At 44.8% G+C, this 22,801-nt stretch overlaps 1 protein-coding gene across 5 annotated transcripts in view; it reads left to right on the top strand.

Annotated features, from left to right (window-relative positions):
• Positions 1 to 22: 22 nt before the first annotated feature.
• patj (PATJ crumbs cell polarity complex component) overlaps positions 23 to 22,801 on the top strand; it is a 110,542-nt gene continuing 87,763 nt past the window's right edge. For 2 of the 5 annotated variants that reach the window (XM_073476112.1, XM_073476108.1), the window contains exons 1-18: positions 94 to 170; positions 2,606 to 2,668; positions 2,771 to 2,949; positions 5,691 to 5,900; positions 6,019 to 6,158; positions 6,674 to 6,857; positions 12,287 to 12,418; positions 14,270 to 14,515; positions 15,183 to 15,285; positions 15,518 to 15,606; positions 15,733 to 15,862; positions 17,418 to 17,537; positions 19,738 to 19,799; positions 19,927 to 19,983; positions 20,107 to 20,241; positions 20,760 to 20,972; positions 21,491 to 21,577; positions 22,007 to 22,237. In XM_073476112.1, the coding sequence (XP_073332213.1) occupies positions 2,647 to 2,668; positions 2,771 to 2,949; positions 5,691 to 5,900; positions 6,019 to 6,158; positions 6,674 to 6,857; positions 12,287 to 12,418; positions 14,270 to 14,515; positions 15,183 to 15,285; positions 15,518 to 15,606; positions 15,733 to 15,862; positions 17,418 to 17,537; positions 19,738 to 19,799; positions 19,927 to 19,983; positions 20,107 to 20,241; positions 20,760 to 20,972; positions 21,491 to 21,577; positions 22,007 to 22,237 (2,340 nt within the window). In that variant the 5' untranslated portion in view covers positions 94 to 170; positions 2,606 to 2,646. Of the gene's footprint in view, positions 56 to 93; positions 171 to 2,605; positions 2,669 to 2,770; positions 2,950 to 5,690; positions 5,901 to 6,018; positions 6,159 to 6,673; positions 6,858 to 12,286; positions 12,419 to 14,269; positions 14,516 to 15,182; positions 15,286 to 15,517; positions 15,607 to 15,732; positions 15,863 to 17,417; positions 17,538 to 19,737; positions 19,800 to 19,926; positions 19,984 to 20,106; positions 20,242 to 20,759; positions 20,973 to 21,490; positions 21,578 to 22,006; positions 22,238 to 22,801 lie in introns of those variants that run through there. The other 3 variants (XM_073476109.1, XM_073476111.1, XM_073476110.1) reach the window with 3 other exon arrangements.

Here is a 22,801-nt window from a genome sequence, read left to right as displayed (position 1 = left end):
CAGTTCTCGAACGCACCATTAAAGCGACACTAGTGCCAAACTGGATCCAGTTCATGTGAGTTTCACACCAGTTCAAAACCGTTTTAACTCTGCCTGTTGTCTGTTCACTCATCACTGACCTGCGGCTACAACACCCGACTGTTTATCCGCACTTTATAATACAACACCAGGTTTGTCAGACGTTATTTAACAGGCTCATTTAGCATGCTAGTAGCGACTAGCCAACTGTTAGCGAGCTGCCGTGTTGCTGTGAAGTTCTCAGGCTGATGGAGGAGAAGTTGTTTAATGTCGCTTTGTGTCTGTTTACGGTCATAAAGTCACCGACAAGTTCAGTTTGATGTCGTCGCTTAAATAATAATGAGTGTTTTCACACGTCGCAGCCGGTTGAAGAGTTTTTTTCTTCCTTTGGTAAAAGTTTGATGCACCTGTTGTGAGTTGAACCTGCTGTCACAGTCAAACTCTCTGTTCAACACAGACATTCAGTATATACTCGATATGAAGGCGAACAGATGTATTTATAGATGAGTTTCTACATAAAGTCTCATCCCCTCCCCTCTGAGCTGCTCAGTTTCACTTCCTGGTTTCTCAGGTGAGCTCACAGGTGAGCTGCCGCACACAATCACAGCGTTGAGTGTCGGTGAGAGCTTCAGTTCGGCGTCTGTGTCGTTATTTCAGGTGAAGGTTTGGGGGATGTGGTGTAGTTTGCTCGCCCTCGTGTATGTGCTGATAAGATGCAGCCTGGCTCAGCTCTCACTGTGTCAACATGCTAATGAACGCTGAACTAACAGGCCAAGAGGCACCTGAACGCAGCACAGAGGAGCTGCTTCATTGACATCAGGTGTGCACACATGTGGAAGTTAACTCAGTTCCATGTGTTCAGGTGTATCCTGTGTTTAAAGCAGCAGGTGTGGCACATACTGCACAGGTAAGAACAGGTGACTGGCTGAGAACAGGATGTTGTTGTTGTGTTGTTACTCATCTTCTCCCAAACACACTGACAGGATCAGTCAGGAGCTTCGGTCTGGTGGTTGACTCTTAAAATAGTTACTGTTGAAATGATTCATCAACAGTTTTGATACTTAAAAACATTTAACTCTCATTAAAGCTTTTTATCTTTGTGTGATGTCACAGTAAACTGAATATCTTTGGGGTTTGAACTGTTCACCTCTGTGTGGGCTACTAACACACACAACAATTTACAGGAAGACGGAGACTTACAGCTGAAGTCCAGTCTGACAGACATTACTTATCTGATAATAATATTCGGGGTGTTGTGGGCGGGACTTTGTGTGAGAGGAAGCTGCATCAGAGCCAAAGTAGCACATTTTTGAATTAGTTTATTTTATCGGCAATCTGACAGAAAAATCTCTTAAAATTGGAAAAATGCTGAATATCGGCCCTATCGGTCTGCCCCCGATCAATATATCTGCTGATATCTGCACTTTTGTAAACAAATACAGCAAAGGAGTAAATATGTAATAGGTGATGTTTTAGAGTTAATTTTCATTATCAATAAATCTGCTGATTTTCTTGATTGATCAGTGATTGGTTCAGTCAGGTGACTTTGCTGGCTGGTTTGTGTTGTTTCTTGGTACATGAAGCAAATTAAAAGTACTAGATTTTTAAATGGAGTCTGGTGTAATGTGAGTGAGCAGCAGGTGTCGGGATGTTTGGCTGCTGTGAACTCTGCTCGTCAGGATCAGAATATATGAGATGTAATTAAATTACTTGAGCTCACTGACGATCTGATTGGACGGATGTGTGAATGTTATTTTTGAAGCTGGTTTTATCCAGTCTTCACATTGATGTTCTGAAAATGTATGAAAATTTGAATGTTTCAGCAAAAAAGGTCTCAATGTAAGTTTCATAGTGATATCTGTTAGTTAAAACTTAAACCCAGTATCACCTGTAGTGTCTGTCCCGTCCTGTCCTGTCCTGTCCCGTCCTGTCCTGTCCTGTCCCGTCCTGTCCCGTCCTGTCTCGTCTCCAACACGTCCTCCATGTTCACCTGTCTGTCTCGATGAAGTCAGTTTCGTGTCAGACTCGACACTCGGCTCAAACATTTTCTGTTTTCTCTCAGTAATTAAATCCAGTTGTTCTACTTTGCTGTTTCTTGTTTAATGTGGAGCTACTGTACAGCAGCACTTCCTGCAGATGTTTCACATTAAAAGCCCTCCATCAGCCCCAAGGAGCTACATCCCCCCCTCCTGTTAGACTTTAAAAGGGACAGTTCACCCCAAAATCAAAAATACATATTATTCCTCTTACCTGTTGTTCTATTCATCCATCTAGATAGTTTTTGTGTGAGTTGCAGAGTTTTAGAGACGTCCACCTTCCCTCTAATATAATTGAACTAGAAGGCTATTGGTTTGTGGAGCTCAAAGCGGCAAACAGCGATGTGTCTTTACAGAAATTTTGACCTGCTTACTCAAGATGATCCAGAGAAAGACTGACTGACAGACACAATACTTAATATACTTAACTTAACATGTGAGTCAGTACAGATAAATTTGAACCCTTCACAGCGTTTCTGTCAGCTGTTACTTGTTGTTCCTGCAGGCCAGTGTTTAAATAAATGTGTAATAATGGATGTTCTCTTGTTCAGATTGATCCAGAGCGACAGACGCAGAGCAGAGAGGGACGACGATGTATGAAAATGTCCCGACAGGTAAACCCTCTCACCTGTTCAACATTTCATGCTGCTGGCAGTGCAGATGTTACCGTCTGTAGTTATTTCTGTACGATGAATCCGTCCTGTGTTTGTCCTCAGTGTCCTCAGCGGACCGTCAGCAGGTACTGGGAGCTCTGGAGCGTCTGCAGACCAAACTGGCCCAGAGGGAGGAGTGGACCCACAGTGAAGTCATGGGAAACCTGAGGGAGACCCTGCAGAATCCTCTGTTCACCCACATCCTGACCCTGCAGCACTCCATCAAACAGCTCCGCAACCAGGTGAGGAAGTACAAACACTTTGAGACGGACCAGAGGGTTGACAACAGGTGGACAGCGCTTAGTTCAGGTGTGAATGTCCCCGAGACACATTGAAGACACATTTCAGATCCGATGACTCGGACCTTGTTCAGAGCGGGTCTGGGCCGCTTGTTTGTTCTGTTAACCGGCCAATGTCAGCAGCAGATGTTTGTGATCACACTGTCTGTTTCACCTGATCCAACCATTGAACCAGTAACCTCATCATCACCAGACTCCCTTAACAAATGTAGTGATTTTAAGAGTTGTTGAGTTAAAACAAACTTTATAACCGTTGTGAAACTCTGTCTCTGACTAATTCTTCATTATTTGTTCCTTCTTGTAAATTCAGCAAATGTTCCACACGAACTTCTTTCTGTCTTTGTGTAAAAACATGGAGTCTGTTTGTCCCAGTGATGGAAGGGTTTGTTTCATACAGAGCAGGAAGTGACATCAGATCACAGGAGGTCCATGGGTGGATGGTGACACCGGCTCTGAATTCCCTCTCAGACGTGTCTGAAACTGTGAACAGAGTCTCTTCTCAGTGAGACGTTGTGTCACGTCTCATCAGCAGGTGTTCCTCCTCCTCTCACTGTAATATATGTGAGTGTATAATCAGCAGCTGTATTTACAGTGTAAAGTTACAGCAGCTCTGCAGACTAATGAATGTTTCCCCTCTGATGTGACATGTGTAACTCCGCCCAGCTGTTGACAGCCTATCAGGTGTCGGTACACTGCCGCCTCCTGTCCAACACTGTGACCCGTGAGTGGGGCTGAGCGGGGACATTGAATCCCCTCTGCATCGCCATCTGTATTCAGCTCCAGCCCGCTCTGACGTGGAGGCTTTACAATAAACAATCTGCAGGCCAAATTAAGATAATGGCAATAACTGACGCTGGGCTTCATATTCTAAGTGCTGCGAAGGTCAGAGCTGAGTCTATGAATGCGTCGGTGGAAGCCGGTGGAGGGTATATGAAGCAGGGACTTCTCTCTCTTTCTTTATTTATTTTCCCCCCCTGCCTCCCCTCCTCCCCCCGTCCCTCCCCCGGCTCTCTGCGGATCTATCAAGCTTTAATATCTAGTGTCTTGGTTTGAGTAACGGCCTTGTCGAGGCGGTATTGATGAAATGGCTCGGGATCCTGCTCCGTCAGCCCGGCCTAAATAAGCCGCAGACTGATAAGTTTCCACAATGTGAGTGTAAAGGTCATTAATACATTACCTGTTCAGAGAGAGAGAGCTGCACAGGAATCTATTGATTTTCTCTTTCCCTCTCTCCTCCCCACTTACCCCCCGGCCTCCACGCTCCATCCCTTACCTCCATGTCTGTCTTTATTGTCCACAACGTCCTTGCATATAAGAGCACCACCCTCTCTGTCTCTGTCTGCCTGCCTGTCTCTCTCTCTGCCTGCCTGTCTCTCTGTCTGTCTCTCTCTGTCTGTCTGTCTCTCTGTCTGTCTCTGTCTGTCTGTCTGTCTCTCTGTCTGTCTGTCTGTCTGTCTGTCTGTCTGTCTCTCTGTCTGTCTCTGTCTGCCTGCCTGCCTGTCTGTCTCTCTCTCTCTGTCTGTCTCTCTGTCTCTCTCTGTCTGTCTGTCTGTCTGTCTCTCTTTCTGTCTGTCTGTGTGTCTGTCTCTCTTTCTGTCTGTCTCTCTCTCTGTCTGTCTGTCTGTGTGTCTGTCTGTGTGTCTGTCTGTCTGTCTGTCTCTGCCTGCCTGCCTGTCTCTCTGTCTGCCTGTCTGTCTCTCTCTCTGTCTCTCTCTCTGTCTGTCTGTTTGTCTCTGTCTGTCTCTCTGTCTCTCTGTCTGTCTGTCTGTCTGCCTGTCTCTGTCTGTCTCTCTGTCTCTCTGTCTGTGTGTCTCTCTGTCTCTGTCTCTGTCTCTCTGTCTGTCTGCCTGTCTCTGTCTCTCTCTCTGTCTGTCTGTCTGTGTGTCTGTCTGTCTCTGTCTCTCTCTCTGTCTGTCTGCCTGTCTCTGTCTGTCTCTCTGTCTCTCTCTCTGTCTGTCTGCCTGTCTCTGTCTCTCTCTCTGTCTGTCTGTCTGTCTGTCTGTCTGTCTGTCTCTCTGACAGAAATAAATACACAACATAACCAGAAGTATGTGGACACCTGTCCCTGTGTGTGTTTGTTGTGTATCTTTGTTTTCTTGACGTCTTCTCGTTCATGAAGTTCAGTTGACACTTGAGTTCAGAGAAAATGTGACAACATGAATTTATGGATTAGAGTCTGACTGATAAAATCTGCTCTGCTGATTTCATCTTCTGTCAGATGAATCTATTGATGTGATGTCAGCTGACCACAGAACCTGCAGTCAAAGTGGGTTTGAGGTCATTCAGAACCACTGATGCTGTCGCAGTTTGTAGGTCACAGGTCGTGATGTGTTTGATACATTGATGAAGAATGATTGAAGCTCACAACATGTAACCAGATCCATTAAATCAGACTGAATTATGTGACTTTTCTTGGAAATGAGTCACAGAAAATGAGACATGTGACGTGTTTGAGTTAAGTTACTAACTTGACGGCGACTATTTCACATTCACACGCTGTGATGCTGAAACGACACATTGAGCAGCTCTGTGGTCCCAAACAAACTCATTTATAGATTAATGTAATGTGTCAGTCTGTACAGCTCCAGACCAGGTTTACAAAACATGTACAGTATCATTGTCTGTTAACCCCTCTTCCTCTTCCTCCTCCTCCTCTTCCTCTTCCTCCTCTTCCTCGTCTGTAGCTGAGCAGTATGCCTCCTGATGCCAGCAGCGACTTCAGTTTCTCTGAAAAGGGTCAGCTGATCATGACTGCTGTGAATCCAGCCAACAGCTCGGCCCCGCCCACCCTGTCCGCCTCCGCCTCCATCCTGACCAATGGCTCGTCTCCGCCCATCCATCAGACTCCGCCCTCATCTGACCTGCTGCAGAAATGGATCCTCGCCGCCGCTAAGGTGGGTGGAGCCACGACACACAGAAACACACCTGCAGAACACACAGCATGCATATAAACTGTGTGTGTGTGTGTGTGTGTGTGTGTGTGTGTGTGTGTGTGTGTGTGTGTGTGTGCAGGGCCGTCACACAGAGGTGGTCCGTCTGACCCGGCCTCTCTCTGGCGGTCTGGGCTTCAGCGTGGTCGGACTGAATCCAGCAGGAACCAGCAGTCAGGGCGTCTTCGTCAAACACGTCCAGCCGGGAGGCATCGCACACAGGTTCACTGGTCCACCTACATGAGTCAGACTGATCAGTGTTTCAGTCCATTTTTTACAAATATTTTAGACTTTACATCGCTGCAGACCACTTTACAAAACATAGGCTGCCATTTTGTTTTCTTTCTTCCAAAGACTTGAAACTTGTGTGAGAGTTTAACATAAACTGCAGTTCAAAAGTTTAACAGAAACATGTCGGACTTTAATCCAGCAGTTTGGTAGTTTATGAACATAATTTAAGTAAATTAGTCACAGGTGAGTAAACTCGCTGGTTTTCTTTATTGGTGGAGAAATTCATGCTTTTCATTAGTAGATGTTTTTTAATAGCTTTCTAAGATATTAATTATAAAATTTGGAAAATATTTGTGCAGTTTCGATGTAAAACAATCGCTCAGCCGATTCTGCAGTGAAATAACGAGCATGTGATTTATTGAGTATAATAGAAACAAACTTGATAATCAGAAAAACTTGTGTGATGTAATTGAAACGTCCTGACTGATGTGGTGTCTCGGCTGCAGGGACGGGCGTCTCCAGGAGAGGGACCAGATCCTGGTGATCAACGGCAGCCCTCTGGAGCCGGGGATCAGCCAGCAGCAGGCCCTCACCCTCCTGCAGCAGCCTGGAGAGACGGTGGAGCTGGTGGTGGCCAGAGACCGCCCACTCAACGCATCATCACAGCCTGCCGCCGGCGCCATCAGCACGGTAAGAAACATCTGGAATCAAAAGACCAACTGTGTCTCCTTGATACAAGAAGGGTAAAAGTTTATTTATGATCCACAAACAGTTTCAAACCGTTTCCTGGTTATTCAGGACAGTTTGTCAACTCGTCCTTTACTTCATATTTCAGTACCTACAAAAACCTCTAAACCGTAATAATCCTCCTGAAATCATTTTTATTTGTGTCGATAAAAACAATCAAGATACATCCTCGTATTTTCTGAGTTGTTAAGGTGCTTGTGTGTTTTTAAACTTCGGACAGAGCCGGGCTGGCTGCTCCCCTGCGTCAAGTCTTTATGCTACGCTAGTTTAAGCACATCCTGAGTCCGAACTCTTAACACACAGACATGAGATCAGTATCCATCTGAACAATTCATCATCAGAAAACAGGAGAACAAGCAAAAATCTCAGATCATCCAACTTCTCCAGGACCCGATCTTCTTTTCACGTGACCCCATGTTGGATCCCGACCCCTCGTTCAGTTCTTTCTCCAGAGAAATTAATATTTCTGATGAAAACCCATCTGACATGACTCAGATGTTCTCAGACGAGGTGTTTTAAAGTTTTCTTCATGTTATGTTTTGTCTCGTTCTCCGACTTCCTTCCTCGCTCTCTGACTCTCCTGAAGTTTAAGTGACGGGCGACCAGATGAAACGTTACCTCGAGGAAACATTTGTGATGATGTGAGAACAAAACTCAACAACAGATGTTGAGTTGTTTTTAAACATTTAATGCAGAAACATTACACATTATCTCTTGATTATAAATTTCTTCTCTTATCAATTATTTTTTAATTTTTGTTGCTACGGCAACAGTTAGCTTACTCAGCTGTGCTAGCAGTGGATTCTTAAAACTTGAATAAGAGATGCAGTATAACTCCAGATGGGCCTTTGTTTTCTGATACTTAACTTTTATTGTCATAGTTTGAGAGAAACAAGAAACAAGCTTAGATCGTGAAATAAAGTCATTTCTAAATCTTTAGCATCCGTTTTTACGGTTAGAAAAAAAGAAAAGATATTAAATATGTAATATCTCTAAAATTATATTGTCCAGAATATTAAAGTGTCAGTTGGTAAACTCACAGTTCCCTGTTGTACAGTTAAATTTAACATTATCTTGTGCATGTTGAGGAACAAAACCAGATGTCAGCTTTTCTCATTCTGGAACAAAACTTGAAAGAAAATTGAAGTCTGAGTTTGCACATTTGTTGAGTTTTATGGCTCCGTGTGAAATTATTTTTAAGGTCTGATCCTGAACCAGCAGATCTGCAGCATCACCACAATCAGCTCTATACTGTAGCCACGCACGCACACGCACGCACACACACACACCGTCCAGTAGCTTGGCTGTCACTCAGAACAAGCATCGCAGCGAGGGCGTCAATCATAACTGGAGGTCACTTTGAGGCCACGCCTCTGTATCAGAGTGAGACCTCCTGTTTATGAAGAGCTGTAAGTCTGCTGACATTGACTCTGATGATTTTTATGACCTCAGAGCTGATAGGAAATCAAGTTAGTGCTCCACGCGCTGCAGCGCTCCTGACAATATGTATTTAAGTCTGTGGAGGTGCGATCAATGAATGTCGACATGACGGGCGAGTCAAAGACTGGCAGCGAGGCAGGAGAGAGAGAGTGCAGAGAGACATGCAGAGGAAGTGATGTCATTAAACTCAGATCTGAGATGAGGGGTCAAAGTTCAGACTGTCGAGAGCTTCACCTGAGGAGGGAGGCAGAGAGGAGGTGAAGCTTCGGTCCTGTTGAATCAGTGACTGCTGACCTCTGTTTCCCTGCTGAGGATTGTGGGTTTTGGAGTCTCCGCTCTTCACTACAGCTTTAGTTTTCCTCCCCAGGTCTAGGTTGTTTTTTCACAGAGAGCTGAGCGATTCATGGATATTATATCATGATGATGGTGTGAGTCTGTTTGTGGTGTTAGATGTTGGATATGAGCAACAAGATCCCTTTTCATGGACAAACCTGCAGAAGGTGATTTATAAACGGAGCAGACGGAGTCAGATTATAGAAAACATTAATGAATGCTTGAGTTATTGGACTGAACACATGAGTGGATGTGAAAATGTTCGAGAACTTTGACATTAAAATAATCAGAAGAAAAGATTTCAGTAAGACAAACGAGGTGGTGACGGAGCGGAGCAGCTCTGGACTGTTAATGTGAGCTGAGGATCACAGGTTAGTCTGAGCCGTAATGATTCTGTTCGCTCTATTGTCGCCTCATTATCACACAGAATTACACTGTCCCTCTTGTTTGTTACCCTCCTCCTCCTCCTCCTCCTCCTCCTGCTGCTGGCTCATTGGATCCGGGCCACGTCCTGCATACCAGGCCTCCGATCCTCCTGCTTTTGTTTTATTCATGTCCCGTTTCTATCGAGGTCACGTTTAATGGAGCCGCGGGCATAAAAAACACGACTCTGGCTGTGGTTTTATTGCCGTTCTCCTGGCCCGGCTAACTATCCTGTCTCCTAAAGCCGAGCCTCCCCTGCTGGGCAGGTCCAGGCGCTCGGTCCACGAGTCGAACCTCTCAGCCCGTCTCTTTGCTGGAGCCGGTCCGACGCTTGTCGCTGTAAAGTCGCTCATAAAGACGGATATAAATCATCTGGTCTGATATGATTTTTACAGCTTTTGTCTATTTAGTGAATATTTTCCCGCCATCAATTAGGACAATGTGTCGGCGAATGCACTCTGGAGTTTGAAGTAAATTTATGGCTCTCCTAAAAATGATGAAAAGCAGAAAGAAGAGAGATAAAAAATAACAGATTGTGTAATTAAAGAAAGCTGAAGGGGCTTTTAAAACCGCCTCCACTCAGAGGAAATGAAGTGAAGAACAACTGGAGGAAGTTTAGAAACTCCTCAGGTCACATGACCAGCCGCCTGTCAATCACACCTGAGAACCAAGACGCCACACTCAAACCTTTCTCCCAGCATGCATCTCTGCTTTTCACTGAAAGCTGATGAAATATGGACCTTGTTCTTCTCAACAAGGAGGTCATGTTTTCACCTGTGTCCATCTGTTGGTTTGTTGGTTTGTCAGCAGGATTACACAAAAACTACAGAACAGATTTATACCAAACTCAGATGGAGGACGAGTCTCAGCCCAGAATAGACCACATTCACTTTTGGTGCTGATCCAGATAAAAATAGGGATCCTTATGCCGGGTCAGAGGCATGATGTTTTGTCCGTCCTGTTCTTGTGAACACGATATCTCAAAAACACCTTGAGGGAATTTCTTCATGTTTCGAACAAACGTCCACTTGGACTCGAGGATGAGCTGATTTGATTTGAGTTGTAAAAGTCAAAGGTCACTGTGATCTCACAAAAGTGAGTCTAACAGGATTAAAATGATGAAGTTAAGACATTTTATATACCAAAGGTCAACTTCACTGTGACATCATGATATTCAGTTATTCAACATCACAGCTCAGGTATTTTGGTTGCTGGTATCTCATGATTTGTACAATTTGATGTGGATCCCAATAATGTTTTTTAAGCCTGCATGTCTTTCAAACTCCACAGCTGCAGTTTGTAACACAGATTCATTGTTATAGATGTAAAGTTTCTTCTCCTTCAGAGCCATAAAAGACTTAATACAACAGTTTCCACAGGCTGACGAGGAGCGACCATCAACGGTGAACTAATCCTCGTATATAAAGTCTATAAAACTGGCCTCGTCTATCAAATTTAATCTCACAGTTTTGTCACTTTCTGCCTTCATCAAGCTCAGAAACACATTAAAGCTGACGGTGTGGCTGATAGTCGAATATGTTTGTGGTCCAAACAACAGAACACAGAACCGTCTCTTATGTACATGACTACATATAGATTCAGACAGTCATCACTGTTTCCACATGAAACAACACTGTGAATATGTGTACGTTGGTCCTGAGGCTCTCTGTACTCGACACACATGCGGTCAGTCGGTGCAGAACCAGAATGAATCCAACACGTTCCCCTCAGTACACGACCTGCAGTCACAGATCGTCTCCTGTGAAAAGACTGAACTTCTGCTGCAGAGCCAAGAATTCAACATGTTCAGGTCGATCCGACTTTATCAGCCGGCGTCCTGGGATCAGCTGAGAGGGAGGTTTGTTTCATTAGACAGAGGAAGACCTGCTATCAGATCAGAGCACAGCTGTGTGTGTGTGTGTGTGTGTGTGTGTGTGTGTGTGTGTGTGTGTGTGTGTGTGTGTGTGTGTGTGTGTGTGTGTGTGTGTGTGTGTGTGTGTGTGTGTGTGTGTGTGTGTGTGTGTGTGTGTGTGTGTGTGTGTGTGTGTGTGTGTGTGTGTGTGTGTGTGTGTCATTGATCAGCAGCTGGTATCAGAGAGGAGGAAACACTCTCAGCTGGTAATTACCTGCTGAGGTTCAGTGTAACGACCTTTCACCTGAGGACAGATAACCAGGCAGGCTGTGTGAGTCTGAGCCAACAGCTGGAAACAAACGCACAAACAAAATGAGTGTTTACAATTTATTAATTCATGAATCTGTTTGACTACATCGATCTGCTAAAAAGAATAATAGGATGAAATGGTTGTGCCTGCAGCTGCAACAGAAGAGGCTCTGAACCAAAGTGCAGCTTGTTCACTTCATCAGGTGGATTTCTACATTTCTGACTTGAATATCAAAGTCGACATCGTTAGAAACAGTCACCAACTGCTGGACTTTACAAATAAGAGATTTGAATTATCTGCTGACCCCGAAGAGTCGCTCACGTGTTGAGTTCTTAAAATGAAAAATGAAAAATGATGAGCAGCAAAACAGTAAAATACAAATACACAAGAAATGAAAGTAGAGTTAATGAATATTATATTAAAATATTTTGCCATAATCAGCTTGTTTCTTCGTTATTGTCATTTAAAATCATGTTTTACTTTAAGAGAAATATTTGGAACAAGTTGGTGAACCTGTGAGAAAATGTTAATAAACTCGATCTAAAGATGAAATATCACTACATAGACAACAACATACTTAAATTACTCTTCAAATTAGAGCTGCAACAACTAATTAATTGAAATTGCTGCCTTTTGTCCACATGGAGTTTTTTTCTGAGCGCTCCTCTTTTGTTCAGACGCTTCAAGTTTAAAAACTGAACTTCTCAGAACGGCTCTGGTGACGTCAGCTCGCTGAATGTGAATATTTTCTGGTTTCCTTCCTCTGACAGTGAACTGAACATCTTTGGGTTGTGGACGAAACACTGATCGACATTTTCACCATTAACCTGCAAAATAATCGACAATGAAAATAATTATTAGTTGTAGCCTTTGTCAAAATTTAAAAAGTTAAAGTTAACACACAGGATCTTCTTCTAATGTGTAGTTGAGCTCTTGTAGAAAGTCCTCCTGGACACATACAGTCAGACACCTGTCACAGCTGTTGATCTTCTCACCTGGTTGTTGACGCGTCAGCAGGATCAGTGGGGTCACCTGGAGGAGATCGAGCTGGTGAACGACGGGTCTGGTTTGGGCTTCGGCATCGTGGGAGGGAAGACGACCGGGGTGGTGGTCAGGACACTCGTCCCGAACAGCGTGGCTGACCAGGTGAGTTAACCAGCTGGTGATGGTGATGATGATGATGATGATGATGATGATGATGGTGATTCTGATGATGAAGATGATGATGGTGATGATGAAGATGATGATTACATTACAGCACAAGTTTCAAGTCTCTGCTGGTTGATTTTCATAGACCGATGAAATCAATTTAAAACTGATGGATCAGATGATTTGTTTAAGGACTGGTCGGGTTGCTGGTCACCATCATGTGTCTGGCAGATGTTTGGAAACATTAATCCTTTCCCTCCACACGCGGTAACAGAAAAGCTCTTGAGCAAGGCACTGAAGCCTGAGCAGACCGGCTGACGGTAGAAACCTGAGCCGTTGAAGCGGAAGTTAAAGCTCGGAGGAGACTTTCTACATAAATAAGAGTAAAAGCAGGAGCAGTGGATCAGAGCAGGCAGCAGGACTGAGGGAGGAATTATCGCCTTGTAAGTGGATTAATTAGATCAATTAGATTAATTGGACAAGATTAATTTCTCTGCAGAGACGAGAAGAAAAAAACTTCAACCCTGTGACGTTTCTCTGCATCCAGTCTGTCCAAAACCTGAAGTCCAGAGGTTTACTCTTTATCATCTTCCTCTCTCCTTCCTCCTCCTCCTCCTCCTCCTCTCTCTTCCTCCTCCTCCTCCTCTCTCCTCTCTCTTCCTCTTCGTCTCTCCTCTCTCTTCCTCCTCCTCCTCTCTCTTCCTCTTCCTCTCTCCTCTCTCTTCCTCCTCCTCCTCTCTCTTCCTCTCCCTCTCTCCTCTCTCTTCCTCTTCCTCCCTCTCCCTCTCTCCTCTCTCTTCCTCCTCCTCCTCTCTCTTCCTCTCCCTCTCTCCTCTCTCTTCCTCCTCTCTCCTCTTCCTCTCTCTTCCTCTCCCTCTCTCTTCCTCCTCCTCTTCCTCCTCCTCCTCTCTCTTCCTCTCCCTCTCTCCTCTCTCTTCCTCTTCCTCTCTCTTCCTCCTCCTCCTCTCTCTTCCTCTCCCTCTCTCTTCCTCCTCTCTCCTCTCTCTTCCTCTTCCTCTCTCTTCCTCTCCCTCTCTCCTCTCTCTTCCTCTTCCTCTCTCTTCCTCTCCCTCGTCTTCCTCCTCCTCCTCTCTTCCTCTTCCTCTCTCTTCCTCTCCCTCCTCTCCTCTTCCTCCCTCTTCCTCTCCCTCTCTCCTCTCTCTTCCTCCTCCTCTTCCTCCTCCTCCTCTCTCTTCCTCTTCCTCTCTCTTCCTCTCCCTCCTCTTCCTCCTCCTCCTCTCTTCCTCTTCCTCTCTCTTCCTCTCCCTCCTCTCCTCTTCCTCCCTCTTCCTCTCCCTCTCTCCTCTCTCTTCCTCCTCCTCTTCCTCCTCCTCCTCTCTCTTCCTCTTCCTCTCTCTTCCTCTCCCTCCTCTTCCTCCTCCTCCTCTCTTCCTCTTCCTCTCTCTTCCTCTCCCTCCTCTCCTCTTCCTCTCTCTTCCTGTCTCTTCCTCATCTTCCTCTCTCCTCCTCTTCCTCCTCCCCTCTTCATCTCTCTTCCTCTCGCCTCCTCCTTCTCTCTCCTCCTCCTCTCTCCTCCTCTTTTTCCTCCTTCTCTCTCTTCCTCCTGCTCTCTCCTCCTCCTCTCTCCTCCTCTCTCTTCCTCCTCCTCCTTCTCTCTCCTCCTCTTTCTCCTCCTCCTCTCTCTTCCTCCTCCTCTCTCCTCCTCTTCCTCCAAACAGTTCCAGATATTTACCTTTTAGTAAAACCTTCTTGGTCCCTGGTTCGCTCTGGGTCGTTCTGGGTCGTTCTGGGTCGTTCTGATTGGATGAATATACAAGACTTCACTTATTCATGTAAATCGTTACCTTCCCTCTGATTGGTTCCCCTTCTCCCCTCTCCTCCAATCAGGACGGGCGTCTCCGCACAGGCGACCACATCCTTCGCATCGGGGCGACGCCCACCAGCGGCCTCACCAGTGACCAGGTGGTCAAGGTGCTGCAGGGGTGTGGGAGTCGTGTGACCATGCTGATCGCCAGGGACCCCCGGGGTCAGAGGTCAACAGCCCCGCCTCCCCCACCGCCTCCAGACTCCGCCCCCGTCTTCTCCTTACCCCCACGACCCCCGGACCTGCCCCAGCGCCGGCTCAGCAAGACGGTCAGAATCATGAATTAACCATTTCATGTAAATCATCACGTTTTAGTCATGACACATCCGTCATTACAAAGTAGGCATTAAATACGGATTATTGAACATCAGTTAAATATTCGTCATTTCATATTAATCTTTGAACTTCCAGAAGATCAAAGACTGTTTTTATCGTCTGATTTCGCTGCACGTTAAACTCATGTCAGTCACGTTCACACACTGACTCCCAAAGTTTCTCCGTCGTAATATTTTTTCAGAACAGGTTCGGTTTTCTGTGATTTTTCAGTCTCCAGCTCTTTTAATTGAGCCCTTATTTTATTTTATTCATATTTGTAAGGCAAATTGTCATTTTATTGACTTATTGACTCAAATTCAGATCCAAAACGTCGTCCTGTTCTGGTCCAGTGAGACGAACCTCGTTGTTTTTGTATTTTATTGCCTCTCATATTTTTTGTGCGTAACATTTTTTTATCAGATGACGGGTTATAAGAACTGAACAACAAACAGAGCTGCTGTGTGAAGGTTCTGAGTTTGTTGAATCATTGAAGAGAAAAGTCAGAGATGAATTTCTGACTCATGAAACTTTGAGAGAAGATGAAGGGATTTGTTTCCTCTTTGCTTCGTGTTGCATCTGCTGCTGGAGATTTGTTCAGCTCACATATATTCTGGGTTTCAGCCCAACCTGGAGGGATACGAGATCCACGAGGTTCCTCTCATCAAGAAGGACGGTCAGAGCCTCGGCATCTCCATCGTCGGCTACAACCCTCTGACCAGCCAAGGTAGGACGAGAAAGAAAAAGTAACACACAAACAACAACATGCAGTAAACCCATACAAACACCAGGAGCGAAAAAAGAAAAATTGCAGCACATTAAATCAGGAGTGAAGAACTCGTATCATCATGCTCATCATCACTGTTTACATATTGTGTCTCTGTTTGTAATGATCTATTAAAACTAATACTCTCTCTCTCTCTCTGTCACTGTGTGTCTGTGTCGTTCGGCCCGTTCAGATGCAGTCGGTGTGTTTGTGAAACATGTGGTACCGGGCAGCGCCGCAGATCAGAGCGGAAACATCCGAATCCACGACCGACTGATCGCTGTAAGAGCCTGCTGCGTGTGTGTGTGTGTGTGTTATTTCATTGTCCAACCTGATCCAAGTCCTGCCCTACTTGTCTCTTTTATCCGTCCATCTCCTCCTGTTATCTCTACCTGTCCTTCTTAACAGTTGGATGGTGTCAGTCTTCACGGTCTGACCAATCAGGAGGTTCTGGAGGTGATGAAGAGGACGGGTCAGACTGTCGTCCTCTCTGTAGTCAGGAAGAAAACCAGAGGCCTGGAGAGATCCCTGGATAAAGGTAGACAGACAGACAGGAAGTCCTCTCCAGACTTTTGGACAGTACTGATGACCAGGGCATCATTGTTGATCAATCTGACTGCCTTCACAGTGAAGTAGGAGACATCTTGTGTCCAGCAGTCAAAGTTATGAAATGAAAAATATTTGCATATTTATATATTCTGTTTTGTTAATGAGGGAGGAACAGGAGGAGCCATTTTAACAGTTTTAATGTGGTATTTACCTTTTTTCTGCAAAAACCGTGTCAGACACACGTTAGAGAATTGTTTCTCTGCCTTAAACACGTGTGGAGAAGATCTTAAACCTGAAGGCTTTGGGCCTCTGAGGTTCTGGACCTCAGGACATTTACCTGGTTGGAGATCCAGTCTCAGCCCCATTAGAAGATTCAGTCACTGACTACAGACCAGCAGATCACGTCTGTGTCTCCAGAGCTGCACTGAAAACAACTACAGCACATGTTGAAACAGTAAACTGCTCAGTGTTTGAGTGTCATGTTGATGAACACTCAACAACATGTAGCAAAGATCAAGGAGCTGATGAAACATGGAAGAAACATCTGCCAACTAATGAATTCAATCCTGAGTTCATCGTTATTATTACAGTGATGAATTATTGAATCAGATGGGTCAATCAGAGCTGTTCTGTGCTGGAAGAATATGATAGTTTTATGGTATTAAAGAAAGAAATAATGACTGTAGTGTCTTGTTGGCCTTTTTAAACTGATGTTGTCGTTGTGTTGACTATAAATGAGTCTCGTACAGATGTAGATATCTCAGGCTAACGTGCTAAAAGTGACTCTGTTGGTTCATGATTATATTGTATGAAACCAGCGAGAGAAGTTAACTCTGTGTTAAACTTATCGGAGCTTTGCTTCCTATTTCCTGTCTGCAGCCTCTGTCCTCTCACCCAGATTAAGATGACAAATTTGTTTACAAGTCGGTGTAATTTCCCCAAACTCTCCACAGAGCGCCTGCGATTCCTCCTCCACCAGCGTCCACTGAGATTAATTCCCCTGCTTCAGGGTCATTTTTTTGTGTTGCGATGGGCCGGCGGCCTGCACTGGTCAGCCTCCGGGCCAGAGGGAAACAAGTGATTTTTTTTTTTTTTAAGAGAGGAGAGGAGTGCAGGGCTCTTATCTCCTCCAGACGTCTTTTATTTCATTACTGAGCAAACACAGGACTGGAAACCAGCAGAGTTCAGCCTGCAGCCGCGACTTCTCAACTTCTTATATTCTGCTCATTTCTGTGGCTCCCTTATCTACACAGACCTCTGATGAGTTATGATGAGCCTGACAGGAAAATACACTTCAGTTTTATAGATGACCAACAGCCAGGAGGTCAAAGGTCACAGCAGCCGGTACCTGCAGTGACTTTACACGGACTTTAGTAGGAAACGGACTTTAAAGATGATTCGTACAAATAAGGAAGACACAGCAAAAACTGGTGGAAATGCACATTCTTATTGTGTGTGTGTGTGTGTGTGTGTGTGTGTGTGTGTGTGTGTGTGTGTGTGTGTGTGTGTGTGTGTGTGTGTGTGTGTGTGTGTGTGTGTTTCAGTGGAGAGGGGGGAGTCTCGCGTGTCATTGAGGAGATCGTTGGAGGTCAAGGCTCGCTCGTCTGGGTTTGGCTTGACGACGCCAAAAACGACATACTCCAACGCAGCACAGCTAACAAGGGGTGAGCACGCACACACACACACACACACACACACTGAACACACTGGGAGGTACAGACATAAAGTAGAAGCACACTGAGGCCAAAAAACACTTAACAGTTTTGTATTTAGTAGATTAACTGTCACAGTTATAAATGATTGTTTATAGTCGGCTCTTCTGCCAAGTGAGATTTTACATCTTAACAGCTTTATATTTCTCATTTTTACAGGCTTACACACTCTAATTATTTAAATAGAAATAAAATGAACCGTTTCCTAAAAAGACTGAACCTTCAGATGTATCTCCAGTCATGTTAAACAGGACGAGTATTCATGGACTGAGCTCACACTCTGATCACTTTAAATGTGAAACGCTGGTCATCAGTCTGTAAAAACCCTCCTGCAGACGTGTCGGCGCGGGCCTCTACCAGCACTCCTCTCTGAATTATTTCCTCTCTTTTTATTCCTCATTAGCTTTGCTAAGTGGCCAAAACGCCAGGCTAACACTTAGCACGCCGCCCGCCTGCTCCCGGCCAACAGATGTAAAGTGTCCGAGCTGTCTGACAGCCTCGCAGCGATGTATTACCCTGTTTATTCAGCCAAACGCTGCAGATTAATTGCACTGTGAGGGCCGAGGTTAGCAATGCTAATTTAATCAGAGGCTGTTGTTGTAACTCCGCCAGACCTGCTGCAAAATACCTCAACATGTGAGGAGATTTGTGAGAACATGGAGGTGTTTTTCTTGAGCTCAGCAGAGGTGGTTTCCTCCCTGAACTCAGGCTGAAGGCTTAAAGAGCCGCCTGTTCAGCCTGTCGCTGTGTAATCTGCTCTGACTGTCACTGCTTCATGTTCAAACTGCTGCAGGGGAAAAAAAACAGCTACTCTCCTGTGATTCAAGGAGGTATTGTTGCTGAGACATTTTTGTGTGTGTGTGTAAATGCATTAAAACACACACACACATTCACAGTCTCCACAGTTGAAGTTGCTTACTTTACAGTTTACATTTGAGTCATTTAGCTTTCTGCTTCAGAGCGGTGAATTCCAATGAGGTGACCGTCAGCAGAGAGCAGAGATGTAGTGAAGTGTTCGTACTGCAGCAGAACTACAGGACAGGTTTTCTCCTGGTTCTGCTGCAGCAACACCAGCTGTGGGGCAAACTAAATATATATGACTGTCTGTACGAGCAGACATGTTGGAGCTGCGTTACGAAATGTTGTTGAAAGAGGCAGTTTGAAAAGATATGTTTAAAAACCTTCAAAAAATGATCTAACAGTCTGTACAGAGTGAAAAAACAACAGTGTTGACGTTCTGTCACTGTCTACTGAAGTTAGCATGCTAACCAGCTAGCCTCCTGACACCCCTCTGTAGCTCAGAGGTGACAGTCTGACAGCCTGTAGTTTCAGCTGGAGATGTAAAAGCAGCCAGTTCACTACTGAGTCCAACAAGTCAACAAGATAAACTCACTAAATGTGAAGAAAGAAATATTTTGACATCTATTTTCCTTCTAAACAGAAAAATCCACCCGTCCACCGTCTGAACTCAAGTTTCTCTGTGACTGAACTCAGACGAGCTTCATCTCCTCGTTAACTCATCGTCAAACACACTTCATTCAGACTGGACACAAACTGAACCACAGTCACCAGAACTGTGTTGGTTTGTCTCCACGGTCACCTCTGGTTCGGTCCAAATAAATCCTCAGTTCACAGTAACATGTGAAGATATTCTGGCTCTACACGCCGACTCTCTCTCTCTGTCCTCTCCTGTCCTCGCCTGCCGTGTCTTCTCGTCCCCGGACTCATAGTGCACCAGTTTGCAATAAGTCACATTTTCACAATTTTGGTCCCTCCTTTCTTCTTTTTTTACTTCAGTCAGTCGGTAAAAGATTAGATTAACTGGATTGTGGTCAAGTGAATCATCCTCATCATATTACATCGTGTCTTCTGTCATCGTACCACGAGACCACCTCTGTTTTTACTGCAGTACTGTTTGTTCTGGTCCGTCTCTTCCAGTGTTGTGACGTTTCTGCAGGTTTCAGTTGATGAGCTGCAGGAAGCTGCTGTGTTTTAACGGCTGAACTGTAATTTTACATCTGTTCCACTGCTTACACAGGCTGTTCTGTGTGTGTGTGTGTGTGTGTGTGTGTGTGTGTGTGTGTGTGTGTGTGTGTGTGTGTGTGTGTGTGTGTGTGTGTGTGTGTGTGTGTGTGTGTGTGTGTGTGTGTAGCCACAGATGCAGAATTGAGGGCTAAATGGGAGGCAGCTCTTGGACCACAGTACCAAGTTCTGGTGAGGCCGCATCACAACGTTACACATTTTCACTGATAGTCGCCGTCCTTCATGCTCAATACTGGTGATCATGCGATGACTCTCATCCACACCGCGTGTGTGTATATATGTGTGTGTGTGTTGTCAGGTGGTGAACTTGGATCCTGTCATTGAAGACGATGCAGAGCTGCAGAAATCCTCCAAGGTGAGAAACACTTCAGACATCTAGACGTCCTTCCTTTGTATGAGACTACATCAGTCTGATTGTTATAATCTGTGTTTTATCCTTTATATTTTCCTTCCTGATGTCTCGTATCGATGCGTCCAGCTGCTGCCCATCCACATGCTGCGTCTCGGCGTCGAGCTGGACTCGTTCGATGGTCACCACTACATCTCCTCTGTGGCCCCTGGAGGCCCCGTGGAGAAACACGGAGTCCTGAGGCCAGAGGATGAACTTCTAGAGGTAAATACATGCAGCTAATAATGGATGTTTGACTAGATTTTGAAGATGTTCCTTCTTCTTCCTTCAGTGCTTGAGGCCTTTGAAAGTCTCATGTTAGCTCAGAACAAAGCCTGGTTGCAGGGAGGTTCATCGTACAAGACTGACAAAACTAGAGAACTACAGGCTGTTGGAGCTCTTTCCTGGCATCAGTATGAATTCAAGACTTTTGAGAAGCAGCGTGCAGTCAGTCTGAGGATAAAACCTTCATGTTTTCCTTTACATTTCTGTTTATGTTCAGTAACAAAGATGCAGCATCTGAATCAGACTTTGAGATGTTGGAAGGTGGATTATTCTCTTTAGAAGAAGCCTGACCATCTGTTTGACCTCCTCCTGTAGTGTCTCCATGTCACCATATCATCGAGTAAAAAGTGCACCGGACTCTTTAATCTTTACTGTTTGAATCTCTGTTAAAACTCTCTGTTAATGTATGTTGTGTCTATAATCTGGTCTAATCTCTGTAATCTGGTGTGTTCGTGCAGGTGAACGATGTTCAGCTTTACGGTAAATCTCGCCGGGAAGTTGTGTCATTCCTCAAAGAAGTTCCTCCTCCGTTCACTCTGGTCTGCTGTCGACACCCGACCTCTGACCTGGAACCAGGACTGGACTCTGAGTCTGAACCAGAGCCTGAACCAGCACGGAGACCTGGACCTGGACCTGGACCAGTCAGACAGTCACAACCCTGTGTGGAGGAGGTGAGACCATCCTGAAAACACATACAAAGACACACTCAATACCACACAATTAATGAGAGGATATTTTTACAATATTAACCCACAATGTGGACACGAGTCGACTATAAATGACATTAGACTCGACTCGGACTTTGGAGATGACTTCTGTGTTCGTGTTCATGTTGTCAGTTTAGTTTATTTTATGTTGTCTGTCAGTGTTTCACTGTTTAAAAGTGATGAAGAGGGAATCTTATGTGATTAAGAAGACTTGAACCAAATGATTTGAGTCACATGTCTGCAAAATGATCAGATTTATGTTTACTGCACTGAAGTTTGTTCTGCAGTTATAAAAGTTTTTACGTGTCGAAGAAAAACTCAAACAACTCATGTTGTTGTTGAAATGAAATGTTTGGTCATATTGTCAAAGTATGATTCTAGTGGACGTGACAGATCAGTTCGTAACAGTTACAGTTACAGTTACAGTTACAGTAACAGTGGACGTATGTTGAGCCTCTGTGTGTCGTGTTGTGTTGGTTCAGATCGAGATGAAGCTGTCGTCGATGCTCTGCAGTCAGACAGAGCTGAGAGAGAACGTCACTGAACAGCAGCAGCTCGCCTTCAGACAGGTAACCTGTCTCACTCACCTGTCTCTGCTGTTTCACTGCACACACATGACATCATGAACACACACACACACGCACACACACACACTGGAAACACTTGATGGAATCGGTTGAAAAGCAAAATAACTTTTCAGTATAAACAAAGAAGATTCATGTCAGAATTACATTTTGATTTGAGATGAAAAACAACTGTTGGTTCTTGTTCTTGTGCTGAATCATCTCCACTGTGTCTGTTTATTAAATGATTTTTAGCTGCATCACTTATAAAGATATGATAAGAACATGTGATTATACAGTTTATGTCCGGAGTTACATCCAGAATTTGACTAAACAGTTAATTTAGTTTTCAACATATGCTGTTTTTCTATAGTCATTTCTCATGTGATGAGTATTTACGTTGTTTTTAAGAGTCTGCTGTCTGTTTGTGAGGAGCAGGCTTCACCGGTTCAGGAGGTGCTGACGGAGATGAGGACTCAACACAGCCAGGAGGAGGAAGAAGAGGAAGAGGAAGAGGAGGAGGAGGAGGAGGAGGAAGAGGAAGAAGAAGAGGAGGAGGAGGATGAAGATGAAGGCGAGCTGGCCATGTGGTCTCCAGACATTCAGGTGTTGGAGCTGCAGAAGGAGAGAGACAAAGGCCTCGGCTTCAGCATCCTGGATTACCAGGTAACTGTAACTGTACTCTAACTACTGCTGCCCCACACACAACAGTCTGTCTGTAACTAAGTATATTTACTCAAGTACAAATCTGAGGTGCTACTTCTTTACTTGAGTACTTCCAAAGCCTCTTCCTGTTTTGGTTGCACAGTGGTGGACATGCTGAAGTGAGGTTCTGAGTGAGATATCAGAACTTTTACTGATGTGGGGAGTCTAAAAGCATTGTGACTGTTGGACTTTATCTGATCTGCTCTGAATCTGGATGTTAGCCGTCACTGAGAAGGTGGTTTTGAAAAGTGGATCATGTTTGAAGTAAAGTTGAATAATAGATAGGAGAGAGATTTGAGGACAACATGTGAGACACAGCGACGTCTCCGGCTCTTCTTCTGGTCTTCTCGTCCTCCTCTTGAGGTCGCTCAGCCTCCAGATCATTCTTTCATGTTCGGATTTTTTTTTTTTATTATTATAGCTCAAAAATTCAGAAGTATAAAGTATTTGGAGTTCAGCCGCAGGCTTTTACAAGGTCCCATGAATTAAACAGAAGTTTGAACATGGATGACCTGGGTCAGACAG

Source organism: Pagrus major, chromosome 11 (assembly GCF_040436345.1).
Source record: "Pagrus major chromosome 11, Pma_NU_1.0".
Classification (NCBI taxonomy): Eukaryota; Metazoa; Chordata; class Actinopteri; order Spariformes; family Sparidae; genus Pagrus; species Pagrus major.
This window is presented reverse-complemented; position numbering and strand designations above follow the sequence as displayed.